We start from the raw sequence: 19,642 nt of genomic DNA on the forward strand, positions 1-19,642 counted from the left end.
ATATAGAGATAAGCATACATTTTGATAGGTCTTAAAAATATTAAATTCTTACTGGCTGGCTCCACATCCACTTGCAGCTTGAGATTATCGCCGATCTCAGCAGAGTTGATCTCTTCGCCTTCGTTGGTGATGATGCGCATCTGGCAGATCGGCGGTGGTCCTGTGTTGGCAATTGTTCCGGCAGTCGTCAGCATGGATACGTTGAATCCTAGAGTAACATTCTTCTCGCCAGTCTGGTAGACACACTTGATGTTGTAGGCCTGCGCCTTGTAGGTGACCAGCTTGGGATGTTTCTGGATGACCAGCACGAAACTAGCCACATCCTTTACTGCCTGCATGCCGCAGCTACCAAAGTGAACGCGGAAGATCTCGGTACGGGGAACAGTCTCGCCAGCCAGGTTGACCACCCGACGGCACTCCTCGTCCTTGCTGTGACCCTTAACGTACAGTACTCCATTGAATCCTGGCTCCGTGATGTGGATCTCTACTTGAACTCCATCGGCGAGACAACTGACGACCATATCGGGTCGTGGGAAGTCGGTGCGGAAGTTAGTGTGGTTGCAGTGCAGCTCCGGATTGCCGGTGTAACCAGTGATGCACTGGCACTGGGCTCGGTGATTCACCGCGTTACAGAAGGCATTCACTCCGCACACCTTGGTCAGACAGGGATCCTCACAGGTCTTGGTGTCTAAGTTGCAGAAACGGTTGTCGGCGCACTGATCATTGCTCGTGCACTCTGGCGGCTCCTCCGGCTGGCATTCGCCACGTGGAGTCAGACGGTAGCCCAGATCAATGGGACAAGTGCAACGGCCACGCTCGTCGATCACCATTCCACGCTCCAAAGCGCACACACAATGTCCATTCTGGTCGATGCGGAAGCCTTGCTCCTCTCGGCATGGGGTGCAGTATTCGTAGATATCCAAAGCGGTTCCTGGTGGGCAAACACATTGTCCATCCACATCCCGAACGAAGCCCTTCTCGATGACGCACAGCGAACGCTTGTCGCATTGCACGGCTGGGTTGCCAGTGTAGCCTTCAAGGCACTCACAGATCATTGTCCTAACAGGCAAGGTATCACGGACACTGCAGAAGGCATTGACTCCGCATGGTTGGGTGGCATTGCACGGATTCACACATTCTCCGCGCAGGCATGCTTTCTGGCTGGGACAGTCCGCATCGCTTATGCAAATGGGAATGTGTCGCTCCGATTCGCAGCCATTCTTTCCGGGCACGGTTCCTGGTGGACAGGCGCACTGTGGTCGGTGATGATACACCTTGCAAAGCTCGTCCTGGGCACATAAAGCAGTTGTTGTACAAGGATCATTACATTTGCCGTTGACGCACGCCTTGTCTGTTGGACATTCGTCGTCTGAGCGACATCCTAACGGAGTACAAGCAATCCTGGCGTTTCCACCATGTCCTGGCATGCACTCGCAAACCGCACGATGCTCGATAGCCAGGCACTGGGCATTGGATCCACACTGCTCACCCTGGCAGGCAGGGATGCAGAGCTGGTTGCGGCACAAGTGCGTTCCCGGGCAATCTGAGTTGATACTGCACTCTATCTTGGAGCACTCAAACTCTGGGTTTCCTTCGAATCCTTGGCGACAAGTGCATACGGGTTTATGGTCCTTAATACGGCATTCGGCATTCAAGCCACAGTTGCAAGGATCTCGGCAGACGCTGTTCAAGCAGGACTTATCTGCCGGACAATCAGAGTCCGAGATGCACCCTCCAACCTCCTTGATTCCTTGCGTGGGCTTGCAGCCTCCACTACCTCTGCTGACATAGCCATCCGGACAGATACAGAGCATCGTACGCACCGGTGATGTGGGAGTTACCTCGCAGATGGCAGGCCGTTGGCAAGGCTCCAATACAACGCATGGATCCACGCACTGTTCGTTGATGCAGGCCCGGCGACCTGGACAATCGGTATCCAACTGGCAGATGGGCTGTGGCGGCGGTCGGCAGTCCACGTATGGATTACCCAGGAAATCGGCAGGACAGCGGCACACGGCCAGATGGTTCTGAGCCCTGCATTCCGCTCGCGGGGCACAAGGGTTGTGGTAGACGCACGGATTCACGCATTGTTCGTTCTGGCAGGTCTTGTCCGTGGGACAGTCGTTGTTGCTGCTGCAGCCAATGACACGACAACGCTCGTAGGGATTTCCTCGATAGCCACTCAGGCAGCGGCACTGGGCACGGTTCGATTGCACATAGCACTCGGCGTTGGGTCCACATGGATCGTTGATCAGGCATGGGTTGATGCAGTCGCCGTTGATGCAGGCCTTACCCGAATCGCACTCACCGTCAACGCGACATCCAATAGAGCGACAGGAGGCATAGGGATTACCCTCAAATCCGTCCTGGCAACTGCACACGGCGCGATGTTGAGTCACTTGACAGACGGCGTTAGTTCCACAGTTGCATGGATTGCGGCACTGCGCGTGTATGCAGGCCTCTTGGTCGGGACAGTCCTGGTCGCTCTCGCAGCCTGGTTGCCTGGGCGGTACCATCTTTTTGCACGCTCCACTGGCATCGGGCACCTCATACTCTGCACACTCACAAACCATTGTTCTCACTGGAACGCTATTTAGGACACTGCACTGAGCAGTTTGATGGCATGGCGAGAGCACAGCGCAAGGATTTTGACACTTGTCATCGATGCAGGCCAGCTTACTTGGGCAATCTCCGTCATCCCGGCAGACGGGCTCCACAGGTCTGGGTTCACAATAGGCATGCGGGTTACCCAATGGCAACTGATCCGGACAACGGCAAACAGCGCGATGCTGCAGAGCCTGGCAAATGGCATTCTGGGCGCAAGGATTACGTTGACCACATGGGCTAACACATTCGTTTGATACGCAAGCCAAGTTCGATGCGCAGTCATAGTCTGAGTGGCATTCCAAGCGCAAACAACGCACAAACGGATCACCCTCCAATCCCACGGGACAGCGGCAATTGGCGCGATGGTTACGCCCGTAGCACTCGGCATTAAGGGCACACGGATCGCTGGTCAGGCAGGGATTGATACACTCGCGATTCACACACTGCTTGTCAGCGCTGCACTCATCATCCGACTGGCAGCCAATAGGTGCACATCCAAACTGGGCGTTTCCGGAGAATCCGGGCTTGCAGTAGCAGATCGGATGGTGGTTCTTCACCGTGCACTCGGCATTCGGTCCACAGTTGCAAGGACTGACGCACTGGGTGTTGATGCAGGCCTCGTTCGAGGGACAGTCGGTGCTAGACTTGCAGCCCACCAGGATCACATCTGAAGCTGCAGAGATGGAATTGAAATAAGTATTGCAGCCACTTGAGGTTTCAAAAACAAATAAAAAACACTTACGTGGCAGGCAGCGGTCTTGTGGGTTACCGGAATAACCAGGTGGACAGCGGCAGATGGCCTTTCGCTGCTGCACATGGCAGTAGGCTCCAATTCCACAGTCATCTGCGGCACACGGACTGACGCAAATCTCGTTGCGACAAATCTGATCCCTGGGACAGTCGTCGTTGCGGGAGCAGACAGGATTGGGGATTCGTAATACATCAACTTCCGTAGTGTAGCATTCGATGCGGGGATTGCCTTGGAAGCCCTTAGGGCAGTTGCACTGAGCATAGTGATCCCGAGCTGTACACTGGGCATTGACGCCACATCTCTCCAGTCGGCAGGCATCCAGGCAGTTTCCATTCAAACAGCCCTCAGTATTGGCGCACTCAGAGTTGTGCTGACAGCCGGTGATGACCTTGGGTACAGTGATAGGCACGCAGTTGCGTGAGATATCCGTCACTGTATCGCCGGGGCACTTGCACGCCATTGCTCGCTTTGGAAGGGTATCCAAGACTGTACAAGTCTGCTGCGGAGTACAAACATGGGGCATGGCGCAAGGATCTGCGCAGCGCTCATTTATGCAAGCCAATTTTGATGGACAGTCGGCATCCTGAATGCACTGAGGCTTGGGCGTCTTCACCGGTATATCGCACTGCACATGTGGATTGCCCTGGTATCCGGGTCGGCACTCGCACAGAGGCTGATGGCGACGACCCACACAGATGGCGTTTAGGGCACAAGTCTCCTGATCGCAAACGGGTCGGCAAACGCGATTCAATCGATCGCAGGCTTCGTGGTCCGCACAATCCTCGTTGTACTGGCAGTGTCCAGTGATGCAGGAGATGAAGGGATTTCCCTGAGTTCCGGTTGGGCAGATACACACAGCTTGGTGGTTTTGAGCCAGGCACTGGGCCCCGTTGCCGCAACGCACTTGGCTATGAGTGCATGGATCCACGCAGTTTTCGTTCAAGCAGGTCTTGTCATATGGACAGTCGGCGTTGATCTTGCATTCGGCTGGAGGATTAGCGATTTCATTATTCTTTGTCTACAAGGGTGTTTCACACGGAGTACTTACGTTTGTAGCATTGCACTTGTGGGTCACCACCCCAACCAGCTGGACAGAAGCAAATCGGTCGGGAGTTCTGCACGCGACACTCGGCATTTCCGGCACATGGATTGGCCTCGGCACAAGGATCCTGGCAGCGTTTATTGATGCAGGCCGTGGTCGGCTGGCATTCCGAATCGTGGGTGCAGCCAGTCTTGATTTCAGCTGGAAATATAACACATGATTAGAGGAATCCATTTGATCCCAATTATAAGTGGTAGCTTACGTGGCTCGTAGCAGTTGGTGAATGGATCTCCCTGTGTCCTTTCAGGACAGCTGCAAATGGCGCGATGCTGTTGGGCCAAACACTGGGCGCTTCGAGCACAAGGCGAGGCATCCAAGCAGGGATTGACACAGTTGCCGCCACGACAGGCTTCCGTATCCTGGCACTGATCATGTGACGTACAGCCCTGATCTCGCGGGGGTTCTGAGCAAAAAAATTATAGATTAGAGATTTCTCCAAAGTAAATGTGTGATTGCTGAGTGTGTATGTGCAACAGTTAAGAGTTATAGAGTGCATTCAAAATATATATAGGTGCAACTGCTCAGGATAATGGGTTTGCATCACTATAAATGGGATTGTAAATTCAGGATAAATATTTGTATAAGCACTTTATAAAAAAACCTGCTGCTGCAATGAGAAAAGCAAACTCAAAAGTAAAGGGTATAATAAGCTGGAATGAAATCCACCAAAGCTATGGTGGATTGAGTTAATAGACAGCTGTCTAACAAATCAACCCACTTTAAGGCTCCTTGTGATCTTTCCACCAGTCATATCTTACCTTTGTGACATCCGATGTCGGCTTCACCCACATAGCCAGGTAAGCAGCTGCACATCATGGTGCGCAGAGGCAGAGTGTCGACCACCTCGCAGATGGCATTGGCGCCACATGGATGCGTGACATCGCACGGGTTCTTGCACTCGCCGCCAAAGCAGGCCAGTTTGCTGGGACACTCCGCATCCATGGTGCAGCCCTCCGACTGTGTTGGCACAAGATCACATCTTACGGCCGGATTGCCACTGAAGCCAGCTGGACAACGGCACTGGGCACGGTGGTTCTCCACGCGGCACTGGGCTCCAATGCCGCAGTTGCACGGGTCTTCGCAGCGCTCATTACGGCAGGCCAAGTGGAACGCACATTCGTCATCGGATCGGCACTCTGGACGTTCGCAGCGCACCAGAGGATTGCCGCGGTAGCCGTCCAGGCAATGGCATCTAGCTCGGTGGTTAAAGTCAGCCCGACAGATGGCTCCCGTTCCGCACTGTGTGAAACCACAAGGATCCACGCACTGCTGGTTAACACAAGCCTCATTGGCGGCACATTCACCATCCGATCGGCATCCCAGAAGGTAGCAGTTTTGCAAGGCGTTTCCAGTATATCCCTCATTGCAGACGCACAATGGCCGGTGGAGCTGAACATGGCAGCGTGCCTGTGGGGCGCAGATGTTCGATTGCTCGCATGGATTGCGGCAAACTTGGTTGATGCACGCCTTGTCATTGGTGCAATCACCGTCATTGATGCATTCCGGTTTGGGCTGTGGCTCCGGTATCTGTCTGACACACTGAGCGTACGGAGATCCGTAGAACTCTGGTGGGCAACTGCACACAGCCTTGTGGTTGATGGCCCGACAGATGGCATTGATGCCACAGGCATTCAGGCAAGGGTCGCGGCACTTTTGGCTAACGCACGCCCTATCCCGGGAACAATCCTCGTTAATAACACACTCCGGATAACTGCAGGTGGCAGCTCCATTGTAAACACGACAGATTCCATTGCTTCGGCACGGGGAAGGCTGGCAGGGATCGATAGGTTCAGCCTGGCGTGGTTCCTCGCACTGGACGAACGGATTGCCCACCATGTTGGCAGGGCAACTACACACCGGGCTGTGGTTGATCGTTTGGCAAACAGCTCCGAATCCACACTCTCCCACGCAGGCATCCACGCACTTGGAGTTGATGCAAGCCCGATCCTTGGCGCAGTCAGAACTGAGGGTGCATTCAGGGCGACATCCCTGGGCCAGCGGATTCCCGAAGAATCCGGGCCGGCACTCGCACACGGACTTCTCGTTCTGAATCCTGCAAATCGAATTGGGTCCGCATGGGGACGGATAACAAGGGTCCGACGGAGGGGGTGGTGTTAGCTGACGGGTGCATTGTGCAAATGCGTTGCCTGTGTAGCCCGGCGGGCAGGAGCAGATCGGTATGTGGTTGTTCATGGTGCAAATGGCCTCCAGTCCACAAACTCCTGGACAAGGATCCTGGCACTTGCTGCGGATGCAAGCCTGATTGGCCGGACACTCGGAGTTGCCCACACATTCGGGGCGACAACCCTCGTAGGGATTGCCGATGTACTCCAGTTGACTGCATTCGCAGACGTAGTTCTCTCCTTGAACGCGGCACACTGCATTGGTACCGCAAGGCGAAGGGTAGCAAGGATTCTTGGGAGTTGGTGGTGGCTTTGGTTCGTCTGAAATCGTAATATTCATATGTTAGGATACTATATAAAAAGGAGGCATTCTTAACAGTGGGCCCTGCCTAATTACAATATGCAAACTTGGTTCTTAAATGTTGTAAGAAATATTTTTATATTGGGTCAAGGAGTTTATAACTTTTGGGTGATATTCCTGTTTAAAAGGATTTAAAATTGGGACACTCTGGTTCTGACAGGTGGGTAAGATTCTTGATTTGGGTGTCGTTACTTGGGAGATCTTACCACGTGGTTTTGGCAGACAAATTCGGAATGGATCACCAGTCATGCCCACGGGGCACTGACAGTTCGGTATGTGAAGGCTGACCGTACACTGGGCACCTTGGCCACAGCTTCCGGGGCAGGGATCACGGCACTTCTGGTTCATGCAGGCCAGGGTGTTGGCACACTCATCGTGGCTCACACACTCCGGTCGGCAGTTTGGCGGGGTACCCTGGAACTCCTGCAGACAGCGACACTCCGCTTGGCTATTTACATTCGTGCACTGCGAGTTGGGACCACAGGGCGAGGGTTGGCAAGGATCGCGGACTGGTTCTGGTAGTATGGGAACTGGAATGGGGTTGCACCGAACAAAGGCATTTCCTGTGTATCTCGGGATGCACTCGCAATGGGCTCTGTGCTGGATCGCCTGGCACACTGCATTTAGACCACATTTGCCCGGGCACGGGTCCACGCACTTGTTGTTAATACAGGTGTGCACTTGGGAGCAATCGGAGCTGGAGTAGCACTCTAATCGGCAGTTGGGCGGCTGACCAAAGTATCCGGCTAGGCAAGAACAGATGGCGTTGCCATTCCTCTCTAGGCACTGGGCATTAGTTCCGCACGGCGAGGGCTGGCATGGATTGGGTGTAATTGTTGGTGGATCTTCGCGAATTGGCTGACAGGAGACGAACGCATTGCCCGTCATCCGCTCGGGGCAGTGACACATGGCGATGTGGTTAACGGCATCGCAGAGAGCATTGAGGCCACAGTGGCCTGGACAAGGATCAACGCACTTTTGGTTGACACACGCCCTATTCCTGGGACAATCCGAGTTCAAAACACATTCGGGACGACATCCAGTGTAGGGATCACCATGATACTCTGGCAGGCATGAGCACTGGCCATTGTTGCACAGAGCATTGGCTCCGCAGGGCGAAGGCTGGCAGGGATCAGAGGGAGCTGCAAAAGAAATGGGGCCTAGCTTAGGGAAATCTTCTTGGGTTTCAGGTAAAGCGAGGGGCATACTCTGTGGGGGCGGTGGTGGCGGCAGAAGTCGGCAGCTGGTGAACGGATCTCCCGTGTAACCCGAGGGACACGAACAACTGGGCGTATGGTTGATGACACTGCACTGAGCAGCAAAGCCACAGGCTCCTGGACATGGATCGCGACACTTCTCGTTGATGCAGGCCAAATTACTGGGACACTCCGCATTGATGGTACATTCCGGACGGCAGTTGGGGGCCGCTCCCACATAATTGGGCAGGCAGCTGCAACTAGCTCCGCCATTAACCACCCGGCATTGAGAGTAGGGTCCACAAGGTGATGGTACGCAAGGATCGCGGATATCATTCGATTTCGGTGGCTGTGGAGGCGGTACTGGCAGACAGCGGGTCAGAGCATCTCCGGTGAACCCGGGCTGACACGAGCACAGCGGACTGTGATTGCGTACATGGCACTGGGCATTCAAGCCACATGCTCCCGGACAAGGGTCCTGGCACTTCTGGTTGATGCACGCCCTATCCGCCGGACACTCAGCGCTGATCACACATTCCGGACGACACGAGGGCGGTGTGCCCACAAACTCCGGCAGGCAGGAGCAGATAGCCTGTCCCTGTGCCTCACGACACTGGGAATTAGCACCGCATGGCGATGGCTGACAGGGGTTCACATATTCCGGTGCAGGGGCTAAGGGAAGTCAGAGTAGGATTTTTAAAATTTGCGTAATAGCGGGCCAAAAGCGAAGCATGATTAAAGGCAATCAAAAGCGAGGTTAATATTTTCTAAAGCTAGCATATTGTCACTGAGCATAATCGATGCAATATTCCAAGGGACACTTGATGATTTTATATTTAAACAAATGAGGTAGCTGAAAGGTAATCGGCAGTAGTAATTCGTTGTTGCTAAAAGATATTATTTTTTACGATTTCACAAAAATATCACAGAACATTATTGGCACGTTGGATCATAGGATCATAGCGTTGAGATCAAATATGTATGAGGATTAAGTCGTAATGGGTAGATACAATTAGGGCACATAACAGGAGCAGATACAAGATAACTGAGGCAGGGAATTGAGTACAGCGTTGTTGTATGCAGCATTAGGAAGTAGTCAGATTTAGTTCGGCATTGAAAAGTTCTCCCAAAATATCACAGAATATTATCAATGGACTTATATGTTCGCAGTAAGACAGAGCAGAAAACAATTCGAGTAAGGCGTTGTTGTTCAAAGAGAAAGTTCGCATTAGGGTCGGTTTTAGATAAGCCAAAATAAGGAGATTTTTTCTTACGTTCACGCTGTGGTATGCGACAGCTGTGATAGGGATTGCCCACATGACCCGTGAGGCACTCGCACACTGGGTTGTGGTTAATAACCTGACAGAGGGCATTAGGGCCACAAACTCCGGGACAGGGATCGCGACACTTTTCGCTCATACAAGCCCTGTGGCTTGGACAGTCCGAGTTGACGGTGCATTCGGGTCGGCAAATTTTAGAGGGATCGCCATAGTAACCCGGCAGGCATTGGCAAACGCTCAAGTCGTTGTGCGGCTGGCAGAATGCGTTTACGCCACAGGGACTGGGATTGCAAGGCAGGATCACCACGGCAGGTGGACTCGGCTCGGGTCGAGTGCAAAGGCTGTAGGCATTGCCTACATAGCTTTCGGGACAATAGCACACGGGACTGTGGGCCACCACACGACAGAGAGCTGAGTAACCACAGCTGCCAGGGCAGGGATCAATGCACTTGTAGTTTCGGCACGCCTTGTCCGCCGGACAATCAGCGCTGTTCACGCACTCCGGCCGACAGAAGGGCGGGGTGCCGTGATACTGGGGTAAGCAGGAGCAGCGAGCTCCGCCGGACGTGGCTTGGCACTCGGAGTTCGGGCCACAGGGCGAGGGCTGGCAGGGATTCACTTCATCGCGCTCTACAGGGGGAATAACTAAAATAGTGGAATTAGAAAAGTGGTCTTTTGGTTTGGGCGATTTTTCTGGTATACCTATGGGTTGACAGGCCAGCAGGGGATTACCCGTCAAATAGGGTGGACACACGCACAAGGGACCGTGGTTCTGGACATGACAAATGGCACGAATGCCACACGCCCCGGGACATGGATCGCGACACCTAAGATTCAGACAATATTTGTCAAGGGGACAGTCTGAGTTGGAGGTACACTCTGGACGACAGCCTGGTGGCGTGCCAATGAAATTTGGCAGGCAGTAGCAAATCGCCTGCTCATGGTAAGCTCTGCACTGGGAATTGGGTCCACAGGGAGTGGGCTGGCAGGGATTAATCGGAGCACGTTGCGGTACGATGACCGGCAAGGTTGTAGGTGGTGCTGGCGCTGGCGGTTGAGCCTTGGGTTTGGGGTCACATCTCACAAAGGCATCGCCCTGCATTCCTTCCGGACAGGTGCAGGTGGCCACATGGTTGTACACATGACACAAGGCCTGTAATCCGCAAATGCCCGGACACGGATCTTTGCACTTTTGTTGAATGCAAGCCTTATCCCTGGCACAGTCTGTATTGAGAACACATTCCGGCCTACATCCAACATAGGGATCTCCTCGATATTCAGGTATGCAGCTGCACTGTCCATTATTGCACACAGCGTTTGGTCCGCAAATAGATGGATAGCATGGATCCTTCGTCTCAGTGGGCTCACGTTGAACGGGGGCTATAGGTGTACGTTGGCAGGAAATAAATGGATTTCCGGTGTAGCCAGTCTGGCAGTAACAATTAGGCACATGTTCATGCACACGGCACACGGCATTGTAAGCACAGGATCCTGGGCAAGGATCTCTGCACTTTTCATTGATGCAGGCCAAAGCTGATGGACAATCCGAATTAATTACGCATTCTGGTCGGCAATTCGGCGGAGTTCCTTTGTAATTTGGTAGGCAACCACAGGCAGCTACTCCAAATCGATTGTGACAATGAGAGTAGGGACCACAAGGCGATGGATAGCATGGGTTGAACTCGAAATCAGGCTTTGCCACATCATAATTTGGGCGATCTGGAGTTGGCTGCGGAACAGATGGAACGTTAACCACACCCGGAATTGCTTGTGGCTTCTGAGTATCGTGATAAACCTCTTGCACCGGATTTTGTGGTGCTGATGGTATAGGTTGCGGTATTGAGGGAATATTGATGATTCCAGGTTTTGGGATTGGTGCCGGATAAGATGGCTCTGAGGGCAAATTGATCACTCCAGGAGTTGCTGATGGCACTGGCTGGGGCACCGAGGGAATATTAATAATTCCAGGTACCGGAGGATTTGGCTGTACAGTTGGGACCTGGTAAGATGGCTTTTGAGTTGGATACGTAGGTTGTGGCACAGATGGAATGTTGATTACCCCAGGCGTAGGCTGTGGTGTTTGTGTTTCATATTGAACAACCTGTATCGGATGGTGAGTGGTAGGAGTAGTTGGTTGTGGTACCGACGGAATGTTTATAATTCCGGGCTGCTGAACCACAGATGGTGGCGTTGGTTGCTGCGGAATATTGATCACACCAGGAGTTGGCGCTGGGAACGGTTGAGGCACTGAAGGAATATTAATAATTCCAGGTAAGGAAGGAGTGATCGGCGGTGATGCTTGCGAGGGAATATTTATCACACCAGGAGTGGGTGATACGGCTTGAGGCGGTGATGGAATATTTACTATTCCTGGTACGGGAGGATTTGGTTGTGGAGCTGGATAAGTAATATCCTGAATCGGTGGATTCCGATGTGGATATGTTGGTTGAGGTACTGATGGAATGTTATGAATGACTGGTCTTGGAGCTGGTATATGTAGAACTGGCGCCGGAACGTAGATCGGTTGCTGGGGCACTGGGTAAACGGGCCTTGGGGGCGATGGAATATTGATCACACCCGGCCTGGAAGGCGGCGGCGGGTAGTACACGTCATATATAGCAGGGCGTTCGACAACCGGAGGTTGATACGTTGGTTGCACTGGCTGTGCGACTGAAGGTATATTAACAACACCTGGTTGAGGAGCGGGAGTCGTGTATACAGGTGATGGTACAAACACGGGACGTTGCGTAATTGGAGGCGTTGGGAGTGGCACCGATGGAATGTTAACTACTCCAGGTTTGTGTGGTATTGCAGATGGAGATGTTGGATAGTTAACGTCGTAAACAGGGGCCTGTGGTGTAGGATACACAGGTTGTGGTGCTGAAGGTACATTTATAACTGCCGGTCCGGGTGTTGGTTTCGGTTGCTCCTGGGATGGTATGTATATAGGGGGCTGAGGTGTTGGTGCCTCTGGCCTTGGGTATGATGGTATATTCAGAACACCTGGCTGGTGAGGAACTGCTGGCGTAGTGGGATAATTAAAATCGTGGATTGGTGGATTGGGTGCAGGATGCACTGGTTGCGGTGCTGAAGGAATATTTATTACTCCAGGCTTTTGAGGAATAGGAGACGGTGTTGTTGAATAATTCACGTCATAAACAGGAACCTCTGGTGTTGGGTGTTCTGGTTGCGCTTCGGACGGAATATTAATTACACCAGGCTTTGGAGCTGGTGACGGGCTCTCAGGGGACGGAATAAAAACGGTAGGATGTTGTGGTGGTGCTGTTGGATGCGGCGCAGACGGTATATTGATAACTCCCGGTTGGACTGGTATATGAGATGATGGTGGCGTTGGATAGTTCACCGGTGGATTTGGAGCAGGGTATGTTGGAGTTGGCACCGATGGAATGTTAACTACGCCAGGATGTTGGGGAATAGGACTTTGAGCAGTAGGATAGTTTGTATCATAAACAGGGCTTTGTGGCGTTGGATATCCAGGTTGTGACACTGACGGAATGTTAATAACTCCAGGTAGCGGTGTGGGCGCTGGGTTTCCTGGCGACGTAATAAACACAGGTCTCTGAGATGTCGGGGGCACTGGTCGAGGTGCCGAAGGAATGTTCACAACCCCGGGTTGTTGTGGCACTGGCGTTGTTGGGTAGTTGACATCGTAAACAGGTGGTTGAGGTGTTGGGTAAACTGGCTGTGGCTGTGGAATATTTACAACTCCCGGTTTTTGGGGATGCGCCGGTTGCGGGGATGGATAGTTTGCATTGTATTGTGGTGATTGGGGCGTAGGATATATCGGTTGAGGGACAGAGGGAATATTTACTATTCCCGGTTGTTGTTCTTGTACATAAACCAGATCGGGTATAGCGACCGGATATGGAGGAGAAGGCGTGTCGTATATTTGGGGTCGCAAGGCTGTTGAAAGTGTAATATTGAAATTTTTGTTAACCGATTTTTGAACTCCATAAGAACTTGTATTTATATTCTTACGTTTTGGGGTTTCGTAGCATCGTGTGAATGGATCACCCGTATGCGATGAAATGCAATAACATATGGGACTGTGATAGTGCACGCGACATTCGGCATTAACACCGCAAATTCCAGGACAGGGATCAACACACTTGTGATGTACGCAAGCCTTATCATAAGCACACTCAGAGTTTAGAGTACACTCGGGTCGACAATTGGGTGGGGTTCCGTAGAATTCGGGTAAACAGGAGCACACGGCTTCATTGAGCGACGGTTGACACTGGGCATTGGGTCCACAAGGTGAGGGATCACAGGGGGTCAAAGGAGCTAAAAGGGTTGACATATGATTTGGATTATCTATATTGGTGGCGGGTTTATCAATGCATTTATGCTTACACTCTTGGACTATTGGCACTGGTGAGCAGTACGCCAAAGGATTTCCAGTGTACCCACTGAAACATCTGCACTGTGGCAGATGATCCAGGACATGACACTCGGCATTCAGGCCACAAGTTCCGGGACATGGATCGCGACATTTTTGTTGTACACATGCTCTACTCGAGCCACAATCGGAGTTCAGAATACACTCGGGTCGGCAGGCTTCGTAAGGGTTGCCAAAATAGTCTGGCAGACAGACGCAAGAGACTACTCCCCTTCGCTGATTGCATTGCGCGTTTGCCCCACAGGGATTTGGTTCACATCCATTGATGAATGGTTCCTCATACTGAAGCACTTGTATGGCAGTTGTGGGAGGTGTTGTTGGAATATCAGGACGCGTGGGGGGCAGGCAGGAGTTGAAGGGATTACCCACCAAACCAGGAGCACAAACACAGTTGGGCTGGTGATTGTAAGTTCGACAAATGGCATTGTACCCGCACAGGCCGGGACATGGATCCTGGCACTTCCGGTTAATACATGCCCTGTCACTGGGACACTCGCTGTTGGCGATGCATTCGGGTCGACAGTACGGTGGTACTCCCAGGTATTCCGCCAGGCATCGACAAACTGCATTGCCTCCCTCATTGCTGCATTGAGCATGAGGCCCACAGGGAGATGGCGAGCAGGGATCAATGGGTTGACGCTGAACTGGTGAGTAATCTGTCCTAATCAGGTGGCACTCGGAGTAAGGACTTCCAGTGTATCCAGCAGGGCAAACACACTGTGGACTGTGATTAATTACATGACATTGGGCTAAGCGACCACAGGTACCAGGACAGGGATCGCGGCATTTTTGATTTACACAGGCCAAACTGGGTGGACACTCCGGATCGCTGACACATTCGGGTCGACAAGCCGGTGGGCTGCCATAATAACCGGGAAGGCAAGTGCAAATGGCTTGCGAACCAACTTCACGACACTCTCCATGGTGTCCACAAGGTGAAGGCTGGCAGGGATGGAGTTTTGCGGGTGCTTGAAGAGGTGTTTGCTGGCACAGTACAAATGGATTGCCCTGATAGCCAGCCGGACACTGGCACATGGCCACATGATTATGTACCTGGCATGTGGCTCCTGATCCGCACGTTCCGGGACACGGGTCCAAGCAACGATTGCGGATGCAGGCTTTGTCCCACGGACACTCTGTACTTAACACGCACTCCGGGCGACAGCCCACATAGGGATCACCCTGGTACAGGGGCAGACAATTGCAGACACCGTTCGAACACTGGGCATTGGGACCGCAGGGCGATGGCTGACAAGGATCATTGGCCACGACGGTAACAGGTGTTGGAGGAGGCGCGGGAGCAGGGTAACAGCGGTAGAAGGGATCTCCCACATAACCTTTGGGACATGAACAGCTAGGCACGTGATTGAGCACATCGCATCGCGCGTGTAGACCACATGCCCCGGGGCACGGATCCACGCACCTTTGATTGACACAGGACCTATGGCTGGGACAATCTGAATTCTGTGTGCACTCGGGTCGACAGTATGGCGGAGTACCGTAGTAGGAGGTAAGACAAGAGCATACCGCTTGTTCGTACTCAACGCGACACTGTGCAAACTGTCCACAGGGCGACGGCACACAGGGGTCTCTATAGATTACTGGCGAATCCCTAATCGGTTGGGGCGGAGGCAAGAACTGGCAGCGCATGAAGGCATCACCTGTATAGCCAGGATGACACGAGCAATAAGCTCTGTGCTGATGCGCTCGACAAATAGCGTTCTGACCACAAGCACCCGCGCAAGGATCGGTGCATCTTCTAGCCACGCAGGCTTTATCATTGGGACATTCGGGATTAGTGGTGCACTCGGGTCGACAAGCAGGTGGGGAACCATAGTAATCGGGCAGACAGCGACACACCGCTTGGCCCTGAGACTCGGTGCACTGTGAGTTGGGACCACACGGCGAGGGTTGGCAGGGATTAGAGTGCACAACTTCAAAGGCTAAATAGGGACATAAGAGTGCAGATTGGGCATATTGGTAGATTGGTGAGTTAGTGCATGGGTTAAACGACGGACTGGGTAAAGACTGCTTACGTTCTGCCTGGACCACATGGCAATGGCGATACGGATCGCCACTATATCCAGGATAACAACTACAGCTGGGCACGTGATTGACTACTTGACATTGGGCATTGGGCGCGCAACTTCCCGGACAGGGATCTCGACAGTGTTGATTGAGGCAAGCCAAGTGGCTAGAGCAGTCCGAATTAAGCACACATTCGGGTCGACATCCTTCATACGGGTTTCCGTAATATTCCGGTAGACACTGACACGAAGCGACTTCTCCACGCTCTCTGCAGATCGCATTGCTTCCGCACGGGTTCTGGTAGCATGGATTGATTTGCTCTCGCTGAATGGGCGGCCGGGCATAGCATCCAGTGTAGGGATCTCCAATATAGTCTGCAACGCAAATACACGAAGGCACGTGGCTGACAACTTGACAGGTGGCAGCGTTTCCGCAGAGCCCTGAACAAGGATCCTTGCATTTCTGACCAATACAAGCCAGCTGAAGCGGACACTCTGATGACGTTATGCACTCTGGTCGACAGTTGGGTGGTGTTCCTATGTAGTCCTTTAGGCACTTGCAAATGGCCTGTTCATTCTGATTTGTGCATTCGGCATTGGGTCCGCATGGCGATGGATAGCAGGGATTGAGCGGTTCTCGTTGGACTGGTGGTGGTGGTGGTATGCGATGACACAGGAAGAAAGCGTTGCCTGAGTAGCCTGAAGGACAACTACAGTGCGGAACATGCCGGATGACCTGGCATTGAGCGAACTGGCCGCAAGCTCCAGGACAAGGATCTCTACACTGTTGGTTCAAGCAGGCCAAATGTGGGGCACAGTCTGAGTTAATGGTACACTCGGGTCGACACTTTGGTGGAACACCAAAGAAACCGGGTAGACAAGAGCAAACGGCCTGATCATTAACCTCTCGGCATTGGGCATTGTTTCCGCACGGTGATGGTTGGCAAGGGTTTAAGGGCACCACGGGTGAAGCTAAATAAAACAGGGAATTGTTAAATAGAGGCTCTATAGTTGGTAGATTCTTAGTTTGGAACCTACATTGCACAAGGGTGCACTGAACGAAAGCATTGCCCGTCGTTCCGGGTGGGCAATTACACGTGGGAATGTGATTGCGCACCTCGCAAACTGCTCCAATACCACAAGCTCCTGGACAAGGATCTGTGCACTTGCTGCGCTGGCAGGCTTTGTCTCTTGCGCAGTCCGTATTGAGGACGCACTCAGGTCGGCAGCCCACGTAGGGGTTGCCATCAAAGTCGGGCAGACATGAACACTGGCCTCCGGGGCTGCAGATTGCATTGGAGCCACAAGGTGAGGGATTGCAGGCATCGCGAAGGGGTGGAGTCGGCGGTGGAGGGATTCGTTGACAGCTGATGAAGGGGTTGCCCTGATAGCCTGATGGACAACTACAGATGGGTGTGTGGTTTATGACGCTGCATTGGGCCTGCAGGCCACAAGAACCGGGACATGGATCGCGACATTTTTCACTGATACATGCCAAATGGGACGGGCAGTCCGGGTTAATTTCACATTCCGGTCTACAATTTGGTGGTGCTCCGTAGTAGCCAGGAAGGCATGAGCATACAGCCTGGTTGCCTTGAGCTCGGCACTGACCAAAGGCTCCGCAGGGAGAGGGAACACAGGGATCGCGGTGGGTCTCTTTGGGGGGATCGTAACTAATGGCGGGTGCTGCAGAGAGTTTGCGGTTAAGAAAACTATCGAAGGAATTTATTAAAAGTTGAGTCTTACGAATCCGTTGGCAACCACTAATGGCATCACCCGTGAAACCAGGCAAGCAACTGCAGTGGGGACTGTGATTTATGACCCGACACTGGGCACTATTGCCGCAGACACCGGGACAGGGATCGACACAGTGTTGTTGAACACAAGCAAGGGTCAAATCACATTCACTGGAGATGGTGCACTCGGGTCTACATGCAGGTGGGGATCCAATAAAGTCGGGCAGGCACTTGCAAATTGCCTGGTTGTTTGACTCCCGACACTGAGAGTTCGGACCACAAGGTGACGGCTGACAAGGGCGGGAGGAAACTGGTTCAGGCAGTGCTGTCGGGGTAAATGCAGAATAAGTATCGGATGCAATAATTTTCCTTTCCATGGGCTGCTTACGTTCACGCAGGACACTACAGTAAACGTAGGGGTTTCCCTGATATCCAACATGGCAGTTGCATTGGGGCAAGTGCTCGCGCACTTGACATTCGGCGTTGATACCACATGTTCCGGGACAGGGATCGCGGCAGTGTTGGTTAAGACACGCCAAGTGGCTGGGACAGTCCGAATTGAGAACGCACTCCGGTCGGCAGCCTTCATAGGGATTGCCATAGAATTCCGGAAGGCATTGACAGGCTCCGGCTCCGTTTCTTTCAGAACAAAGTGCATTGGCTCCGCATGGACTGGGCACACAGGGAGTTTGTGGCTCGGGAACATCTCGCATCACTTGACAGCCTACAAAAGGATTGCCGGTTTGTCCGGCAAGGCATGTGCACATGGGTGTATGGTTAATCACATAGCATTCAGCATTGGAGCCACAGACACCTGGACATGGATCTCGGCACTTCTGATTAAGGCAAGCCAGATTCGTGGGACAATCTGAGTTGGACACGCACTCGGGTCGGCAGTTGGGTGGTGTTCCAATGAAACCACTTAGACAATTGCATTGAGCACTGCTTCCCTGAACACGGCATTCCGCATTAGCTCCACACGGTGATGGTTGACAAGGATCAATGGGTTCATGCTTAATCGGTGGCGGTGGTGGCCGGTGACAAGCCGCGAACGGATTTCCCGTAAAGGAGCCAATGCAATGGCAGTTCGGGCTGTGATTTATGACCCGGCATTCGGCATTCAGGCCACAGACTCCGGGACATGGATCTCGGCAATGTCGTTGAAGGCAAGCCAGATGAAGTGGGCACTCAGCATTACTAACGCACTCTGGCCGACATGAAGGTGGAACTCCGATGAAATCCCGAAGACATGAGCACACTGCTTGTCCGTTGATATTGCGGCACTGGGCATTTGGTCCGCATGGCGAAGGCTGACAAGGGTCTATAACATCGCGTACCGGAGCTGGTGGCAACTGTCGGCATTGGCTGAAGGCATTTCCAGTCATTCCAGGTGGACAATGACACATGGCAACATGTCTGTGCACCTCACATATGGCATTGGATCCGCAAGTTCCTGGACATGGATCGATGCACTTGTTTCTCACGCACGCCTTGTTCCAGTCGCATTCTGTACTCAACACACATTCCGGACGACATCCAACTAATGGGTTACCCACAAATTCCGGCAGACAAGTACATTGCCCTTGATTGCAAACAGCATTGGGGCCGCAAGAGATCAATGCGCATGGATCACTAATTTGAGGGGGGTCCCGAACAATTGGAGGTGGTATATGGCAGGATGTAAAGGCATTGCCAATAAATCCAGGAGCACACTGACACGTGGGATTGTGGTTAATAACTGTGCACAATGCATTGAATCCACAGGCTCCGGGACAGGGATCGCGACAACGCTGTTGTTGGCAGGACAAATGAGAGGGGCAGTCGGGATTTATCGTACACTCGGGGCGACAGTTGGGCGGGGTGCCAAAATAGGAGGGCTGACAACTGCAAGTGGCAGTTCCCTGGTTATCCCGACACTCTGCATACTGGCCACAAGGCGAAGGTACACAAGGATTGCGGTATACATCCAACTGAGGTGGTCGTGGGGCTGGAATTTAAGGGAAGGACGGGTAAACTAAATGGTTGCGCGCATTCTAGAG

The 19,642-nt window shown here is 52.8% G+C and overlaps 1 protein-coding gene across 1 annotated transcript in view; it reads right to left on the reverse strand.

The window, feature by feature from the left end:
- Window positions 1-19,642, reverse strand: part of LOC6543522 — a 113,633-nt gene that overhangs the window by 2,833 nt on the left and 91,158 nt on the right. Inside the window, exons 62-76 of the mRNA XM_026979451.1 lie at window positions 17,992-19,590; window positions 17,614-17,928; window positions 16,906-17,553; window positions 15,877-16,839; window positions 13,795-15,783; window positions 13,420-13,725; window positions 10,123-13,344; window positions 9,415-10,065; window positions 8,153-8,812; window positions 7,151-8,086; window positions 5,219-6,904; window positions 4,663-4,863; window positions 4,407-4,601; window positions 3,350-4,345; window positions 53-3,280 (exon numbers count right to left, since the gene is read on the reverse strand). Of these exons, the coding sequence (XP_026835252.1) occupies window positions 53-3,280; window positions 3,350-4,345; window positions 4,407-4,601; window positions 4,663-4,863; window positions 5,219-6,904; window positions 7,151-8,086; window positions 8,153-8,812; window positions 9,415-10,065; window positions 10,123-13,344; window positions 13,420-13,725; window positions 13,795-15,783; window positions 15,877-16,839; window positions 16,906-17,553; window positions 17,614-17,928; window positions 17,992-19,590 (17,595 nt within the window). The remainder of the gene's footprint in view (window positions 1-52; window positions 3,281-3,349; window positions 4,346-4,406; window positions 4,602-4,662; window positions 4,864-5,218; window positions 6,905-7,150; window positions 8,087-8,152; window positions 8,813-9,414; window positions 10,066-10,122; window positions 13,345-13,419; window positions 13,726-13,794; window positions 15,784-15,876; window positions 16,840-16,905; window positions 17,554-17,613; window positions 17,929-17,991; window positions 19,591-19,642) is intronic.

The sequence above is a fragment of the Drosophila erecta genome, unplaced genomic scaffold (assembly GCF_003286155.1).
Source record: "Drosophila erecta strain 14021-0224.00,06,07 unplaced genomic scaffold, DereRS2 tig00000055-arrow-pilon, whole genome shotgun sequence".
Lineage (NCBI taxonomy): Eukaryota > Metazoa > Arthropoda > Insecta > Diptera > Drosophilidae > Drosophila > Drosophila erecta.